This window comes from Lepisma saccharinum, chromosome 20, assembly GCF_977018435.1.
Source record: "Lepisma saccharinum chromosome 20, izLepSacc3.1, whole genome shotgun sequence".
Taxonomy (NCBI): Eukaryota; Metazoa; Arthropoda; class Insecta; order Zygentoma; family Lepismatidae; genus Lepisma; species Lepisma saccharinum.
In genome coordinates, this window is record NC_139248.1 from 68,431,401 (window position 1) to 68,450,427 (window position 19,027).

The window sequence follows — 19,027 nt, forward strand, 5'->3', positions numbered from 1 at the left end:
TGCTGCAATAGTTGTACTAACTGTGTACTTCATAGTAACGCCTTGCACATTACTCGATAAAACAGGAAAATAAATAGTGTCAAATTCGCATTTCTAACTTATTGTTGCAGGGTAATTTTGCTTTAGCAAGTGAAAAATTTGCACTGAAGACGAAATCCACGTAATTATTGTTATGGATTACTAAAAAAAATTGTAATTACCTCAAGCAGAAGGGGTGAGTTCTTTGAAGGAGACACTTTATTATATTCTCGTCCCGGCCTTAGGAATTTCTAGCTAGGGTTCTGTAATTCTCGATCTAAAGTTGTGTAAGGCTTTGTGTTAAATACCCAAATTGTGGGTTATTGAAATGTTCTCCAACCACAAACACTGTTTAAATATATATTTATATAATTATGATACTTGACATTGCTAGCTTTCCGTTATTTCGAAAATTCGAACCATTAAAAAATATGGACAGTTTAACAGGCTATTGTATTCAAATAGAAAGAATTATTACGCATTCACCCAAAATATTTTGAGGGTAATGCATCCACTGTCTAGCTGGGGGATGGAAACCTCTGTTTAAGAAGGACGGGCAGATCAAGTATAGTGTTCAATAAAGCTTTTAAAAAAGTTACTTTCAGTAGACACGCTATCGTAATTAAATACTTCATGTGGATGACATGTTTTGGGGGGACGCATGACGAGATTTGGTGGGGATTGTGCCATTGGCCTTAGGGGGGATGGGCACCCCTGAACAGATCTAGGGTGTATATATTCACGTAACACGCGTGCTTCTGCACACATATTGTAAATAGTAAGGTTTTTAATTGTCTTAATAATCCACGAATTTGATAGAGGCACAAACATGAAATTTTAAGTTCACTTTATGTACATATAGGCCGAGGATCCAACATGTACCTACACTACACCATTCTTCCATTTGAGCTGGAGCAGTGTGAACATTCCTTGCCAACACTGTCGTCTGCAAGCGAGGGAACAATTTCACCCGTGTACTAAAGGGTAATAGCCTTGCAATTCGGGGGCAAAAATAGAAAGAAAAGTTACGAGAAAAGATACAACTGTAAGGAGAAAGGAAAGAATGAAGGAAAGAGAAAAGAAGACCAGTGTGTGAAAGGGGAAAGGAATTAGAAAAAAGAGGAAGAAAATAGGTGGAGAAAGGTGTACGAAATACGAGAAGAGGAAAGGACGGATATAGGCATAGGCGTAGTCTGGTAGGGGCTAAGGGCGGCTTATGCCACATATATGCACAAAATGATTAAGATAAGAGAATTTGCACAAACAATTAGAAAATTCGTCATGAAACTTTCATGTGTTACTCTTGTCGTGTGTCGATCACACTTAAAGGAATGAAGTTCAAATTATGCAGATGCAGAATACAATAGAATATATAGGTGCAGGATGTAGGTAGATTAGCACGCTACGACGCCAGGAGTCCCGGGTTCAAATCCCGTCCTACGCACGGGTATTCTTTGTGAATGTTATTTTATCAATTTCATCATATCGTCATTCATCCCCATCTTCGCCATTAGCCAAAAGTAGCAGAAAAGCGAAGTAAATTAAATCAAACCAATCAATCAACATCATTATGTTTTTGGATAAGATGATATGGGGATTACCTGTTTTCCAAGGAGAATGCTCGTGATGGATGAAAGTATAAATAATGTCCCCCCCCACCCCAGTGGACGGACCAAACTCTGCCTATGGATAAAGGAAGATAGAAAAGGGAGAGAGAGATATAAAAAGAAATATAGCCAGGAGACAAGTGAACAAAGGATTGCTTGTGCAAATAACAGAAATTTTTGATACTGAAATGACAAACTGTCCCCATTTGTAAATAAGCGAGTCGAAAAGCGATTTTTTATCGAGCGCGCTACTATACGCTCAATACCATCGGAAAATGCTCTCACTTGAGAAAGCGTTGGGAAAAAACGTGGAACGACACATGCAAAAAAGCACAGACAAAAACTGCCGAATAGACAAGCGCATGGAAGAGGATTGTAAATCCCGGGGGAGAATTTCCCCATCACCAACAATATTGTCTTGAAATTTCCTCCCCACAAAACTTTTCCAGGGGGAGGGTTGTTCTAACAACAAACAAACAATTAGTTTGGGAGTCGAATGTAATTTACTGGAGTAATGTCGAAAACCTACACAAAGAGCCTCATCTCTAAGGACAATGAACCCAGCAATCCCAAGAACACAGAAATTAGCCTGACTTGTTATTTCTTCTCCATTTCTCATCACCTTTCGTCCACTACTGCAAAGTATATACATAAAATAAATAAAACACGTAATAGCATTTAGATGTGAATTTTATGTAGGAAACTACAGAGCATTCCCTGACATTCGCTACGAGACTCGGCGGCAAGTGGTCCGGCGGATGAGATTCTTTTTCTATGATAGGATAGGAATTTTAAAAATGCACAAAAAAAACAACTGAAATTTCAAGTTTTATTATATTTTAAATAATACAGGTTCAAATATACACAATTTTTTTGACAAAATATAACACAATCTTTAAATATGAGATTTTTGTTTACCTTCTAGCCTTTTGGCACTCTCAACTCAGGAACGTTTACACAAAGCTTCTTAGAGAAGATGACTACAAAAATATCTTGTCACCCCATTTATTCCCACACAAACACTTCATGACAAACTAAAAAACGTTAAGAAAAAATGTGTACATCACAATGAAACAAAAGGTGAGAGTACAATTCACCCAGAATTCCATGCTCGTCGAGAGAAATAATGCATGTGTTATTTGTATTTGAATACAAGTAGTGATCGGGTTACGCAACAAAAATGTAAGCATTTTTCAAAGGAAAAATGTTAATGAAATACAGAGTTATTTCCAATTCTTAAGAGCATGTAACCTGTGCCGTAACACCCCGCGAGGGCCACGGTCTACCTACTGACTGCCGGCCTCACTTCTACCTGCAGAAGTCGGAGATCATCCAACCGGTTACGGGATGACGTGTGGTCAGTACGATGAACCCCCAGTCATTGTTGTAGGTTTCCGTGACCGGGTAACACTACTAATTTGTAGCTCTCCAATTTCCTCACGATGGTGGGTGGTCTCCGGTCCCATACAGAGGACGAATTCTCAAGAGAAAAGTTGCTACGCTTCCCCCAGGAGACTCCAACCTGCCTGCATCCCGTAACCGGAACCCAAAGCTTGATGCCCTAGTGGCTATGGTGTTACCTTATTTGAGGGTGGTGATCTCCAAAGGCCCATAAACCTCCATACTGTGGTGTATATGGCTTACCATCACACAATACTGAACTATTTAAGTTGGGATCGCCTTTAGCAATACTCTGAATGATTGTGTCCTTTCTGTTTATGATGTGCAGTAAAATATTACATCTGTTCAGACATACTTGAGCAAGTAATTTCTAAGACAGATGTAAAGTCCAACAAAACCATAAACTACATATACAGGGTGTCCCAGAAGTCTTTCCCTGATTACAAACTTTATTCATATCCACTATATGCAATGTAGAGATGTGAAAGTGATGCCAAAATGTTGGAAAACTAACCAAGTTTCTTTGTTGCAGGTTTGAGTAACGTGCCTGTAGTGTAGCAGTGGCAGTGCCCATAAAACCGGGAATGTTCACAAATCAGGAAAAAGCTCAGTGTGTACCCTGGTATCATTAGGCAACAAAGCCTGTACAATTTGCACCTTGTATGCACGAAACAATAAAAGTTTGCGTAAGATATCATAAAGATAACTTTTTGGCTGTTGTTTTACGTTGTTTGAAATCGCTATGGTTGATGGTCGGCCACTTCTCGGTAAGTCAGCAACAGATTCTGTGGTCTTGAACTTGTCATACCACGACTTAATGCTCTCAACATCTTTCCATACGTTGTTTGAAAGTTCCTCTGCACTGTTATTGGTGACCGGGTCTCGTGATACCAGAGGACACACTGATCTTTTTCCTGATTTGTGAACATTTCTGGTTTCATGGGCACGGACACTGCTACACTACAGCCATGTTACTGAAACCTGCAACAAAAAAACTTGGTTAGCTTTCCAACATTTTGGCACCACTTTCACATCTCTACCTTGCATATAGTGCATATGAATAAAGTTTGTAATCAGGGAAACACTTCTGGGACACCCGGTATATTGGAGCTAATATTATTTTACATAACAATACTCGCATTTCAATTCTTAAACCTGATTCAAAAAATAAAGCTTGCAACAGTATTGAATGATGTAAGCTGAGACTAAAATTACTGCTAACACATTCAAGGCAGTAATCATGCACAAAGAATTTCAAAAGGAAGGAATATAGCTCCTAGTTTATCTTGTAACTGCTTACTTTCCCTTGAAATTATTTGCAATTATCCATTTTCCCATGTCACCATCTTGTGAACTGTAATTTAAATATGAATAATGCTTCTTCTAAGGTACAACTCCTGTATCTTCATATATAATATAACTAAAGTTTGAATAAATATTTATCATGAAGACAAAAACAAAAAATTCTTTGATTGATTGAGTTGGTGTTTTAAGTCCACTTTATGCACAGTAAGGCTAATTGGGACTGGAATTACGGTTTAAAGTGGGATCCGAACCACTATGTGCCTACACAGGGTATTGAACCCAGGACCCCATGATTACAAGGCGACAACGATACCGCTGCACCATCGGGGAGGCCCACAAAAAATTCTTGGAAGCATGTATAAAGAATGAAGATGAAGAAAAACCAAGATGAATATACGAAGAAAGTGAATGGAAATAGGGGGAAATATAAGCCCATAGTGGATTAAAAAATCACTAAAAAAATAAGATAACCCCACATTATGTATTTAATTTGCAATGTCCCAAGAAATAAATACATAATAGATTTTCCCCAAAATTCACACTTTCCCCACAATTTAAGATTTACATCTTGAGCTCCTTAATAAACAAAATCATAGCATTGAAACGTCGAGAAAGAGCTGCACCATAAAAGAAGCATTAATTTTGTAAACTATGGGTGTGCAGGATCCTGAGGAGTCTGGACCGGGATCGAGAAAAAAAATTCCCATCCCGATCCTGACTTTGGGAAATGACTTCCTGACTTTTTGGAATCCCGAGCAGTCGGGAAATATCGAACAATCATTTTATTAAGTTGTTAATTCTAGATGTTTTCTGCATTGCAAGTGTCTGGAACTTATCGAAAATCGTTTGTTTTTATTCCAGAAATGCAAAAACAATCACTTAAGTTGAAAATGACGTGTAGAATTCGAGATTTTCAGAGCTTCGGGAAATGACAATTTTTTTCCCATCCCGAATGTCAGGATTAAAAAAATTTCCCGTCCCGAACAAAAAAATTCTGTCCCGCACACCCCTAATAAAAACTGAAGCAACTGAGAAGAGATGATTCATATCAAAATAACTCTTAGGGAGCTTCCAGATCGAATTGACAAGCAACAGGCAACAAATATGTGACATGGATGTTTCACACCAAAATGGCAAGCAACAAGCAACTTGTTATTTAGCATTACTTTCCACTTTTGACTAATCAGAACGATGAGGATGGAATTCACGACCATTGGTATCGTAGTGCACTGTGCTAACCACTTCACCTCGGAAGCAACAACACAACAACAGTTACTAAAACAGTCTCCTATGAAACATTACATTTATTTCTGAAGGTTCATTCCCAAGTGTCATGCGTTGCTTGTGACTTGTCCTTTCAATCTGAAAGCTCCCTTCAGCATTTCACAAATTATGAAGTTTTATAAAACTACAAGTAAATGAGTAAAATTATGTAGTCTACTAATTGTTAAGTTCATTTAATGCATAGAGCTACTCAGTTTGAGTCTCTTAGATCATATAGAAATGGCCTTACTTGATAGGCAATTGGTATACACTGAATACACACAATCCTGGGTTCAAATGCAAAATATAACATTGTTCCCTTTTTACAATGGTTAAAATAGTTGCAGAATAGTGTGTCAAAATATTCACAGCCTTCTCACCACTTTAAACAGAATAAATGAAAGCAATTACCTCCTATGAGTCTACATTATACCCTAATATCATCCACATATCATTACTATTAAATTGCAACTGCTAACATGATAATCACTGACATGGCTGGGGGGTTATGACCCCATGCTTATTTTTCCTACCTGTTCTGAAAAAAAAATCATATTCCTTGACATGTCACTGATTATTTTGCCCACATACGTGGGTTGGATATTTAATAGTGGCAGCACTGCTATATGTATGCCACGAAATGGAACCGGTGTTTCTCGTTTATATCACACGTTAGTTTGACACCTAAACTACCTCTCAGTAAATTGACTATTTCTTCCAACACTAGGCGCATCCACAATGGTGAGAGGAATAGAGAGAGGATTGTTGGAGCTGGCGGTCTAAAGTTGTGTAGTTACAACAATGTGTTCAAAGCACGAACAGTAAAGTTGGATAAAGATGGAATGTGCCCACGGCCATACAGTACGACAAGGTCCTCGTGAGGCATGTAGGGAATTTGTTCTGCTGAACCTAATCATCTTTTTGCAGGACAACGCTCGAGTACACGAAATGCAACCTGTGTCTGATTTGTTAGCTCAATGAGGCTGGTAAGTGCTCTGCCATCCCCCATACTCTCCGGACTTTAGCCCATGCGATTTGATTTAATCCCTAAGATGAAGGGCATTGATTTCCAAATTGTTCCACAGAATCTTCATGCAATAGACCACTCCATTCGAACCGTGAACATGACATGACGGATGACTTCCACATCGCTGGCAACGGGTTGTACACAATGTTGATGACTACATCAAAGGGCTGTAAAAGTTTTACAGGGGTATCTCTTATGCGTCATTTGTAAATAAATAGTTGCCACTATTAAATCTCCAACCCACGTACATATTCTTGTTACTTTACAGCAAAGACTACTTATTCAGAAATTTGACGAATTTCAATTCCAATGTGTTTTGTCCAAAAATTCAGGATAAGGTAAAACGTTTCACATAACGAACTTCCTTTCCCATTAACAGTGAAAATACCACATTCAATACACACTTGTGGTACGCTCGCATAAGCAATGATATCTTTATCGAGGTCTAGTCACAAGTAACGCACATCATTAAGAAAACTGTCGCAAGTAATCTCACAGTCCATGAGTGCAGTTGCAAATGTACACTTCACCATGTAAACTTTCTACACACAAAATGAACTAGAACGATGCAAATGTTGAAAAATCACAGACACAAAACAATACATATTTCACCTATTCCATTATTAAAGACAATTTGTACAAAAAATATATATATTAAAAACAATTTTTCTTTGGTTATCGTTCCACATTCATTAAGCATTTAATTTTGAGGAAAACAATGTGAAAATAAACATGGAATGAGCCTTAGTACTTCTATGGACAATTTGCTCACCTACGCAACCTTTGAAAAGACATACACAATTCAAAATATACACAAATATTTGAACTATTTTCCATGATAGAGTTTTCATATGAAAACACATGAATTTGTAATCCTTCACAACCATCCCTACACTAAAAATCTCAATAACATCAATATATTATCAATATTACACTACAAAGTGATTGTATACTGAAGTCTCATTGTTTATATTTAAACAAATAAATGGTGATGTGTCTTGACTATGGCTATAAGCAATTAAATGCATAAATAATGATGTATAACATGTACACTATAACAAAACATTATTTTGTTACCGATATAATTAAAAGAGTAAATTAAACTATTTTCACTCTAAAAATTATATCTACGAAGGTTATCACTATTCTAGAACGAAATTGTTTTTTTTTTAAATTTTAATCTAATGAAACGTGTTTTTGCATGAAGACACACATTAATGTAACCAAATAATTTACACTGAATATGTCACTCTACATACATTATATCATTCTGCCAGGCAATCAACATCACATTGCACTTGAAGAATTTTCAAATACATTCTTGGATATCTTATCCAAGGATTTAATGAAATCAAGTAATGGTAAGTAGGAATGTGCAGAAACTAGCAAATATGTTAAATATTTCCCTAAATTAAGTAGTTTAAATTCTTAAAAGAAACTGCCGAGTAGTCAAATATGTCAAACTTCTCATCACACCTGCTGTTACCTAAAATATGAATAAAGATTAGGATGCGAGGGTTCACCAAGTCATTACTATGCAGAATTAGGAAATGATGTCAGTTTTCTGTCTCCAGGACACTCAAAGAGAAAATGTCATCATATAAACCAAGAATAATTTAATTGAAGCCTATTACTTAACATATAAATTGTACTGATCGCGAACCCAACTGGCGGTTCACCTACTTTTTGTTACCTAGCTCCATCTGTTCACCAATCGTTTGTGGGGCTCGACGAGTGTCAACAGCCTCAGTTGTGATGTACAGCTGTAGGGGTAACATCGCTCTCCCATTACATCTTTGAAAAGTGTACATCTATTTTTGTCAGTTGTTTCTTATTAGCTTATTTGTAGTGTTTGAGTGTTTTGTGTACTAATTTTCCAGTAACGGCACTGATCAACTCTCTCTCTCTCTCCGTTTTACAGTACGTTTGGCAACATGTGGTGTATCCGCCACTCATTTGTTTCATCCCGAAAGGAACTTTCGGTGCCTTGCGACTCGAAAATGCGCGATGTCAGCTGAAGAGAATTCAACTGATCGCCGATTCGTTGTTTCCCAACCGCCAGTTGGAAATGTGAGCAGTATAGTAAGCAAAAAATGCATGCTTGATCAGGACTCGAATCTCGATTTCTGGCATACTGTGCCATTTCTCAAAGAACTGAGCTACTGAGGCAGCCTGATTTCATTGATTTTTCGCTTGTGCTGTTTATTGATTTTGATTGAGTTTGAGTTTTAAGCCCACGTTTTGCAGTTAGGCTAATCGGGATTGGACCTACAGAAAGTGGGATCGGAACCACTATGTGCCTCCACCGGGTATCGAACCCAGGACCCCTTGATTACAAGGCGGCGACACTACCACTGCGCCATCGGGGAGGCCCTGTTTGTGCTGTTCAATCTGTGTGGAATTGTCGCTTTCAGTGATACAACAACGGGATTTGTTGCATGTTGACAGTGTCAAGTATTTCCTGGCATGGTGCTCCACGTGAAACAAGGGTTTGGTAGCTCAATTGGTAGACTTATGATACATTATGCCAGAGATCCAGGTTCGAGTCCTCGTTGAGCCTGCATACTTTGCTTAAATATCTCTACACAGTACATCTCCTGTGCATATTACTTTGTTGAATAAATCTTGATTTTGTTACTTCGTTACTGGAGTAAAAAAAAAAATAACCAGTTGTGACAAAGTGGCATGAGAAATCTGCAACAACACATCAAATGATATGGGCAAACATCCTATTATTTTATCTCCTCTACACTTTGAACATGGGCAGATTAGGAGTGCAAACTCCCCCATGGAAAGTCTAAAATTAACAAATTGTTCTGTCTCTTTGTTGTAGTCTTAAATAATGTGGTCAATACTTCACACAAAGTTAGAGTAAACTTTGCACTCAGATATGCTAATCAGGACTGGGGCTACATTTTTAAAATGGGATCGTAACCACTGTGCTGCGAGCCTTCACTGGGAACTCTAACAAATCACAGATTAACACAGGAGTGAATAGTAATCAAATACTATCTCCCCTGGCTTTCAAAATTTGGAGGTTGTTAGAGAGGAACCTTCTACAGCTTAAAAAAAAAGTCAAATCCCAAGCAAGAAAAAGACGTTGTTCTGCCATTGAAGTGAATTTAAAACATAAGTAACTACTTATGTATAGTTTAAAAGCCCTTTAAAAATCCAGACGTTTCGGACTCTTTGCCACATTCTTTCTCGGGGAAATCTGGAAATCACATTAAAGGATAAATTGCGAGATTTCCTAGCAGAAATAAACTCCTACTTTCTTCATAACTATGCAACTATTCATAATAGGGATAAGCCGATACCACTGTCACATGCCTCTCCAAACAAATGGATACCTGTCTGAATGCTGTCAACTTCCACTGAAACTTATTGAATTTCTTCCTCCTTAAACAGTGTTATCTTTTAAGCCTGTTGTGTTGTTGTTATATATTTCATCTGACATCTTGTGTAATTGGAAAAACAAATTTGTTACTGGGAGAGTTCCGCTCAAAATTTCTAGAAAACTGGCTTGATCCCTCCTTTATTGCAAGTACCTGCTTTGACAACATTGCAAACTTAATGAAAACATATACCAATAATAATAATGAAAGCAATCTTGAAAGAGGATACTTCGTATCTCGTTATCATTATATGCTCACACTTTTTGTTGTTACACTTATGAAGTTGTGAAAGACTAATGCTATATGGTGCAAAATTTAGAATATTGTTCAGTTTATCTGAGTTGGGTTGTGAGTCGGAGTTTGTACAAAGCTTCTTCCCGCAGTATTTCAACTGCAGAAAATCGCACCACAATTTTTTAACCCTCAAAACGTTCGTTGGAACAATTTACGTAATGATCCAAAATGATCAAAGTTATCAGTGAAACATTCATGAATCCAGTCACATTTCCTACCTTTGTTCATTTTGTTCTGGATGACAAAAAAGTTAGAAAAATTGGCAAAATCATGGACCAAATCTGTGTGTGTAGACAACTAGTTGTTACAACCTAAAACTTTAATTATTTCTTCTCTAATCACAAATCATATTTTCTCAACACTTTTACTTAATACTGCTTCATTTCTATTGCTAATAGTAACTTACATCTAAAGAGCAGTCTTTAGAACCTATCATAAACCAGTCTTTCCAATGCAGTGCTTGAGCACAATGCCCTCTTGTGTGACTTTTCTGAACTTCAAAAAGGTCCACAGACTCCTTAAGTACATCAATACACATGTAGATATTTACACTGCTATACACATCTAGTTTATGAACATATATTAGATATTTACAAGTTGTATGTTCATAGTGAAAGATGCCACAATATCAACTGTTAAAATGGAAATTATATTGGAAATCTGTCGGACAGTATCTTTTTGGAAAATTGGAATGACCATTTCTTTTTATACATTAAAATAAAGAACGTGGGGTTGCGTATGCACATTTCTGTTTATACATCATAAAACGACATGTCTTATATTCGGTTAGTGTCTTGTTTATCAAATTAATGTGGGTGTGAGTGCATACCATGGATTAGCACACTCATAATTTCATCCTCCGTCAAACCACTGTTCAGTATGCACAGAATCCACTTTTTCATGACTACTTTCTTTAAGCCCACAGCCTCGTGAGATGTCGCTGGTATCTGTGATCTTCATACGGGCTTATCAATGATAGCCACTCCTGTATAACTACGCCCGATGCTCATCGAAGAAGGCAGCATGGACCAGGAATCCATTTTCGGATTGTATACTTCTACGGAGGCCAGATTTGCCATTCCGTCATCGCCTCCGACGACATACATCAAACCACCCTGCGCAACCACACCTGTCGCAAGGAAAACAAATGCACATCAACATTCAATCACACAAATGTAATGCATTTCCAAGCATGGCAAATATAATTGAAAATTATGAACAATACATTAAAAAAAAACACCAATTTTGCATGCTAAAAGTGGCTTTCATAACTGAAGAGCAATTTCAATATTAGTTATATGTGAAATAACTAACTTAAGTTTTTATTTTGGTACTCTGAAAAATGTAAAATGAAGGTTCTGCTGTACACACATCATCCATCAAAAAGCAGTTTGGTAGGTCCTCAACCCCTAAAAGGACTGCTCTACTGCAGGAGATTGTAAATGTTTTTAGTTAAGGATCAAGTAAAAATCTTTCTTCTTTATCATTAATTCATTATATACGAGGGCCACTATTTATATTTTGAGCCTTGGCAACACTGATTGAAGTTATGCGCGACTTGACGTTTGCACGGAATCGTCTGGCATTATTGACCATAACGTACTTCAAATGTTTTGTCAATAGCTTTATTTGTGTTGTTTATGTTGCCTTGGAGATTGCGCAACAACAATAAAATGGAATTAACTCGTGAACATTTTCGTGCTATGATTTTTTACGATTTTCGACGTGGATTATCAAGACAAGAGTGCATCGATCAACTTACTTCCACATTTGGCGATGAAGCCCCATCCTTTGCCACTTTGAAACGCTGGTATAACGAATTTAATCGTGGCCGCCATTCGCTCACCGACGAGATTCGCGAAGGTCGTTCAAAATCAGTTGTTGTTCAAGAAAACATTGATCCTGTGCAAAACCTAATACTGCAAGATCGTCATGTGACATACTGTGAGATTGAGGCAACCATAGGCATTAGTTCCACCAGCATATATAAAATATTACATGATCATTTAGCTGTGAGAAAGGTATGTTCTCGTTGGATCCCACACAATTTGACAAAAACTCAAAAAGACGCTCGCGTCGATTGGTGCAAACAAATGCTCAATAAATACAATCGTGGTGCTTCAAAAGACGTATATAAGATTGTAACAGGTGACGAATGATGGATATATGCATATGAGCCGGAACGTAAACAGCAGTCGACTGTATGGGTGTTTCAAGATGAACCCAATCCAACAAAAGTTGTTCGTGTTCGAAGCACATCAAAACAAATGGTCACCTGTTTTTTCGGGAAAACTGGTCATGTGGCAACTGTGCCTTTAGAGGAACATAGAACGGTCAACTCTGAATGGTACACAACAATTTGTTTGCCAGACGTCTTCGGTCAAATACGGAAAACAAACAAACGCCGTCGGATCATTCTTCATCAAGACAATGCCAGCTGCCACACATCTCGTCTAACAACCGACTTTATGAACAGTCAAAAAATCGAATTGATGGGTCATCCGCCGTACAGTCCTGATTTGGCACCCAATGACTTCTTCTTGTTCGCGAATGTCAAGAATAAATTGCATGAACAACGATTTTCGTCAGCGGAAGATGCCGTTGATGCGTTCAAAAACCATATTATGGAGGTGTCTCAAGAAGATTGGAAAAACTGCTTTGACAAATGGTTCGAATGAATGCAAAAGTGTATTGACCATAAAGGAGAATACTTCGAAAAACAATAAAGCAGTTTTCAATGCCAAATTCCTGTTTTTTCATTGTTAGGCTCAAAATATAAATAGTGACCCTCATATGGATGGGCAGATATCAAATTTTGGCTGATACCGATAACAGATATTCTACCGATCTGATATAAAATTCCAGGTAGCCCTTGAAGGGCCTGACTGGTTCACTGACCTCCTTAATAAATGTGCATTTCGAGGTGACTACAGAGCAAAAGAAGTTGCATATTTAGACATTTATTTTTAAAAAGTAGGGCATTGAGATCATCCACAAAAATTATAAGGAAATGGCATAATTTTGCACTTAATTATAAGACATTTATACCGATACACTGATATGCCTATATTGGCCGATACCGATAGTGTCCCGATTAATCTGTTCCTTTCCTATCGTTATACCAACAACCTGTAATTAAAATGAAATAAAACCTGATACGTATTTGGCCTTTTGACAAGGTGTATTTAACACTGTAACGACGGATGGGTCTTTTAGGCCCGGTTTCAATTTTTATACCTGTCTAATTTTTTAATGCTGCAAATTAATGTGTTCTCCTTCCGTGACTTTTCGTCAATTTCGAAGGCCTTTGAAATCATTTATTGCAATCTTTGGTTATTTTTTATGTTTAGTCAGAAAATGTATTACTCGCGTTGCAGACGGACGGGTCCTTTAGGCCCGATTTTAATTTTTCAAAATATAGGCCTATTTTTCTACTGCAGAAATATCCCTCTTTGCCTCTGTGACTTTTCAAGGATAGTCACAACCTTCAAAAGCGTATTCCTGGTCCCCTTGGCTGAGTGGTTAGCACATTGCACTGTGACGTCAATGGTCCCGGGTTCGAATCCCCCCTCGGCAATTTTCTTTGTAAATGTCCATTCATCAATTTCATCACTGATCCCCATCTTCGCAAATTAGCCAAGAGGCACAAACCGCGAAGTAAAATAAAGCAAATCAATCAATTGAAATTCTATACAGTACCCTTTGCCTGTTCAGTTTACCCAGGAAAAACAAATAACCTAAGTTGCAGACGGATACTGCAGAAAATGTTTTTTTTTTGTTTGTCGACAATAGTCTGCATAACTGTTGTTGGTTATTTAAGTTTATTGGTTTCAAAACACAGGTGCAGCAATTTTCCAGAACTTTCTGAACGAATCTGCATGCACAATTTGTTTGGTGCGGAGCATCTGTGTAGTTTGGACGACGAATTTGTTCGTTCTCACGAGTTCTTGTGTATAATTGAAGAAATGCAATGGCTCGCGTACCAACTACACGAAAGCGTAGGTCTCGTGTCTCGTCTCCAGGTAAGCTCGAACCTATAAGAGATGTATTCTAGACTTGGACTGTTTACCTCCGAGAAACGTACATTACTGATGGCATCATGACTGTATACGAACAACTGGTCAATTTTAGAGAGCGATGCCCTTTCATACAGTGCATGCCGTCGAAATCTGCTAAATACGGAATCAAGCAGTGGCTGATTTGTGATTGTCAAACAGCTTTTGTTTTGAAGGCTCAAATCTACAAAGGAAAGGAAGCTGGAGTTAATAGGGAGAAAAATCAAGTAGAGAGAGTAGTGAAGGACTTTGTGAAGGAAATCGAAGGCAGTGGAAAAAACATCACGTGCGATATTTTCTTCACCAGTGTATTTCTTGCAAGGGATCTACTTGCCAAGAAACTTACTCTGGTCGGCACGATGCGAAATAACAAAGGAGAGCTGCTGCCAGAGTTTACTGCCACAAAGCAGCGAGTGTGTTGCTCCACTTTGTTTGGATTTCAAGATGATCTGACGATAACATCATATTGCCCCAAGAAGAACAAGGTGGTGATTCTACTTTCTAAGTTCCATGAACAGCCGAAAATCGACGCTTCCACAGCACAGCAAAAGCCTGATGTTATAATTACTTATAATAAAACAAAATTTGGTGTTGACAAATTGGACCAAATGGTGCGAAACTACAGTGTGAAACGAAAACCTCGGAGATGGCCAATGGTTATATTTCATGACATGATCGACTTCAGTGTACTAAATGCATTTGTTTTGTACCAAACAGTACATCCGTAAGAATTGGGAGCCAAATCGGGTAGACGTAGAAGGTTCTTGGGAAAGGAGCTCAGTGGCAAACTAGTAATGGACGAGCAAACCAACGGGTGTTCAAATGAAGAGCAAGGTGTACAGAAGCAATCCAGAAGGAGGTGTTATATTTTTTCATCAAAAATCGATCTGAAAAACAAGAACAGTGTGCTCGAAATGTATGCAAACGTTTGTACTCAGCATTCACGTTTTCTATATAACACATGTTAATTGAAGTTGTAAGTTATTGTTGACAAAAAGTAGATAATAAAAATATGTAAATTCTTACAAATCATTACTGATAACTGGACGTATGATAAAACTGTTCCAAATGTAAGAAAACTATTACAATCAAAACTCAAGGGTTTCTTTATAACATATGTTATTCAATGTTTAAATTTCTTTTGTAAATCATGTTACATATTAGAAACATGTAAATGGTTAAACTTCATTAATAAATAACCTGAAACATTATTTTCAGTCATTGATATCAATTAGAAAATTTGAACGCCTGAAAAAAATGTATAATATTTCCCCGGGTCGAATAGACCCGATCCGACAATAACGTATAGTCATTGTAGCCGTCGTTATAGTGTTAATTAAACACATGAGTAATAAATACTACATTCAGATAATTTATTTCACTAACCTGCATTTCTTCTGCAGAATGCCATATCACCTACAGGAGTCCATGTTTTTGTCTCAGGGTTATAGGCTTCCACGCTCTTTCGAACTAAAGGACCGTCATGGCCTCCAACAGCATACAGTATGCCATCCAGTACACCAACACCTGCAATGAATGATTTCTCTTTTGCACTATCAATAATATTCCTCTGCAGTGTTTTCTTTAAGTCGCGTGCATGGCTGAACACTGGAAACAGCATGAATAACTGTGCAATATATTCCAATATAAGGCCGACTATCCCATATAACTTCAGATTTTAAAATTCAGCTAACAACAGTGCATAAATTTATAATGGCATGTTCATTATCCTGATTTAATGATACACGTGATCAGGGTTGTCAAAGTAATTTACTTGGTACGTTTTTATGTAATTCACATAGAAAACCAGTTTTTTACGCAGATGTAAAAAAAAAAAATTATTTCGTAAATTAGTATAATAAAAAAATACTTACATTTTAAACTTTAATTTTCTTACATATTTCAGCACAAAATCATTATTTCACGCCCTCACCCTCACTAACAGACTTTTTAAAATAGAACTGTTCTTGAGAAACCTGATGATATACAAGTCATGTTTATATATTGAACATGTTTTTTAGAACTGGAATTTCAAAATTCAGGCAGCAAGTGAAAATTTTCAGGTGCCATGGCAACCGGGCATCCTGTATTTTTTCTACCCCTGGTTAAGAGCAAAGATTATAGTGACAGATTGAAGACATCAGCATACGATGTTCTTGTTGAGAAGCTGAAAGAAGTGAAGGCTAATGCAAGCTGCAAAATGAAAGTGAAGAAAATAAACAATTTGAGAAGTATTTTTCGTAAAGAACTGAAGCAGGTTACGAAGTGAGTAACAGTGGCATTTCAATAACCAATCATATTTTCTGACTTCTGAGCAGACATAACACCAAAGTGGACAAAAGAGTTGTTTTGTAATCAAACCTACTAAACTTCGTCACCACTGCAAATGGTCTTCCACTCACTAGAATAAACAAAAGACTGTACAAAAGGAAGAACGCACAACAGAGCCACAGTAGCTGTCGTTAGGGCATCTGACTACCATGCGAGGGACCTGGATTTGATCCTCGGCGTGGGAGAACAGAGATGTTTTACCATCTGTTCAAGCGGCACCCATTCAACATTGTATAAAGTGGGTACCTGGAGGAAACTCAGGGAAGTAAAGGCAGCCAGGGGCATGGTGCTGATGATATCACCCCCACCTTCGGCCGTGATCAAGTGTGGGGGCTCCCTAATTCCACACCCTCAATATGCTTTCATAGCTTGGTGCGAAGCACAGGGGAACACTTTACTTTTTTTTCACAACTGAGCATGTGAACAAGACAATTGCACAGGTCCACAGTTGATCGATTGATTGTTTTACTTCGCATTTCTGCCATTTTTGGCTAATCGCGAAGATGTGGTTAAGTGGTGATATGATGAAATTGATGAAGGGACACAAAGAACACTCATGTCCAGGGTGGGATTTGAACCTGGGACTCTTTGCATTGTAGCAAGCTGTGCTCACCACTGTGAAATGAATGTCCGGTACAAAGGTCTACAGTTTCAGTCAACTGTCCAGTTACACCGAGTGTTTCGCCTGAGCACAGGAATGAAAAATTTTACTCAGGCCAACAGCTTTGGCCAGTTGTGAACTACACAGTAAATCAGAGTAACTAAATTCTTGTCACTAACAAATACCTTGAATTTACAATGAATGTACTCCATTCTACTTTTCGAGATGCTCGATTGAACTCACCTGCTCCACTTCTCCTAGCCGACATATCCGGGACAGGAGACCAAGAATCGGTTTCAGGGTTGTAGCACTCAACCGAGCTCAAGCATTGCCTCGAGGCTCCATCGTAGCCACCCACCTGCAAGCAAACAGGGAAATAACTTTCACACAACAAACATCAAGAATTTTCCATTAGCATTGGGTAAAACAATTAAAGTGATCTTGCTTTTGTATGTCCAGTTGTTACAAGCACTTAAACACATTTTTTGATTGATTGATTTGTTTTATTCTACTTCGCATTTTGTGCCTTTTGGCTAATTTATGAAGATGGGGATGAAATAATGAAATTGATGAATGGACATTTACAAACAACCCGAGCAGGATTTGAACCAGGGACCCCTAGCATCACAGCGCGATGTACTAACCACTCAGCCACGTTTTTTGATTAAAATTTCAGGAGCTAATTTGATCAACTACAAGTAATATCATCCTGCACCATGGTCGAGCAGTCTAAGCTGTGCTTTGGGTTCTGGCTATGGGACACGTGCACGTCCAAATATCCTGGGAGAAGCGTAACAACTCTTCTTTTGAGATTTCGACCTGGGGCCACCCACCATCGCACAGTCATCCTAAATGCCAAAAAAATAGGCAAAAATTAGGAGATCGCTATTTGATCCCTAAATCAATACAAATGTGTTGGGTCCACAGAATTCACATGAGATTGATTATTTTGATTTTTATACAAAAAATATAATTTTGACCTATTTTAATACACACTTGCAACCACAGTAAAACTAAACAATACACTTGGAAGACAGAATCCATTATCAGAAATATATTAAATAATAACAACAATAAGGATAATAATGATAATAATAATGATATAAAAATAATAATTGTGAGAAGTATCATTAAAATGAATTTATGCACAATAAATGTTTAAAGCCAGGAAAACAGACTTCCTCTCAAATCACTTTGAAGATAAGTTATTGTCTTTCAAGGCACTAAATATTTATTAACTAGTTCTGATATCTTTCCTTCTCCTTTAGATGTACTTTGGTGGTGAATGCAAGTTCCTCAGATGTATTTTCCTGACAAAGTTCTTCAGTTTATCGCCTTCTATTTCTGTCACTACTTTCTTCAAAACTGATAATCTGCTTTTGAGAGTGCACAGAATGAAGAAAAAGCAACTACAAAACAACCATTTTTTTCAGTCAACTGAAGTTACTTTTAAGAAAATTATCTTAATTTCGGCAGCAAGTTTCATATTCTTAAAATACTTAGCTACAGCACCACGACATATCAACACTAAAGGTCTTAACACAATCTTAAGCAATGTATTTTCAATATTTATAGAATCTAACACGAATGAAACAAATGCTTAATTTCATCATTCCTATCTTCGCCATATTCTTGAGGAATAATGTTTTGTGGATTTATATGAAACACCACCACCATTAACCTGCAAGGACACATGAACATGTAAAAATGACCCAAGCAATTTTGAAATA

General features: G+C 37.5%; 1 protein-coding gene across 2 annotated transcripts in view; it reads right to left on the minus strand.

Moving 5' to 3' along the window:
• Window positions 1-4,983: 4,983 nt before the first annotated feature.
• The window catches only part of kel (kelch protein), a 65,939-nt gene continuing 51,895 nt past the window's right edge, over window positions 4,984-19,027 (minus strand). For both annotated transcript variants that reach the window (XM_083141576.1, XM_083141575.1), the window contains 3 exons: window positions 17,541-17,655; window positions 15,752-15,892; window positions 4,984-11,439 (listed from right to left, as the gene is read on the minus strand). In XM_083141576.1, coding sequence (XP_082997702.1) covers window positions 11,267-11,439; window positions 15,752-15,892; window positions 17,541-17,655 — 429 coding nt within the window. In that variant the 3' untranslated portion in view covers window positions 4,984-11,266. The remainder of the gene's footprint in view (window positions 11,440-15,751; window positions 15,893-17,540; window positions 17,656-19,027) is intronic.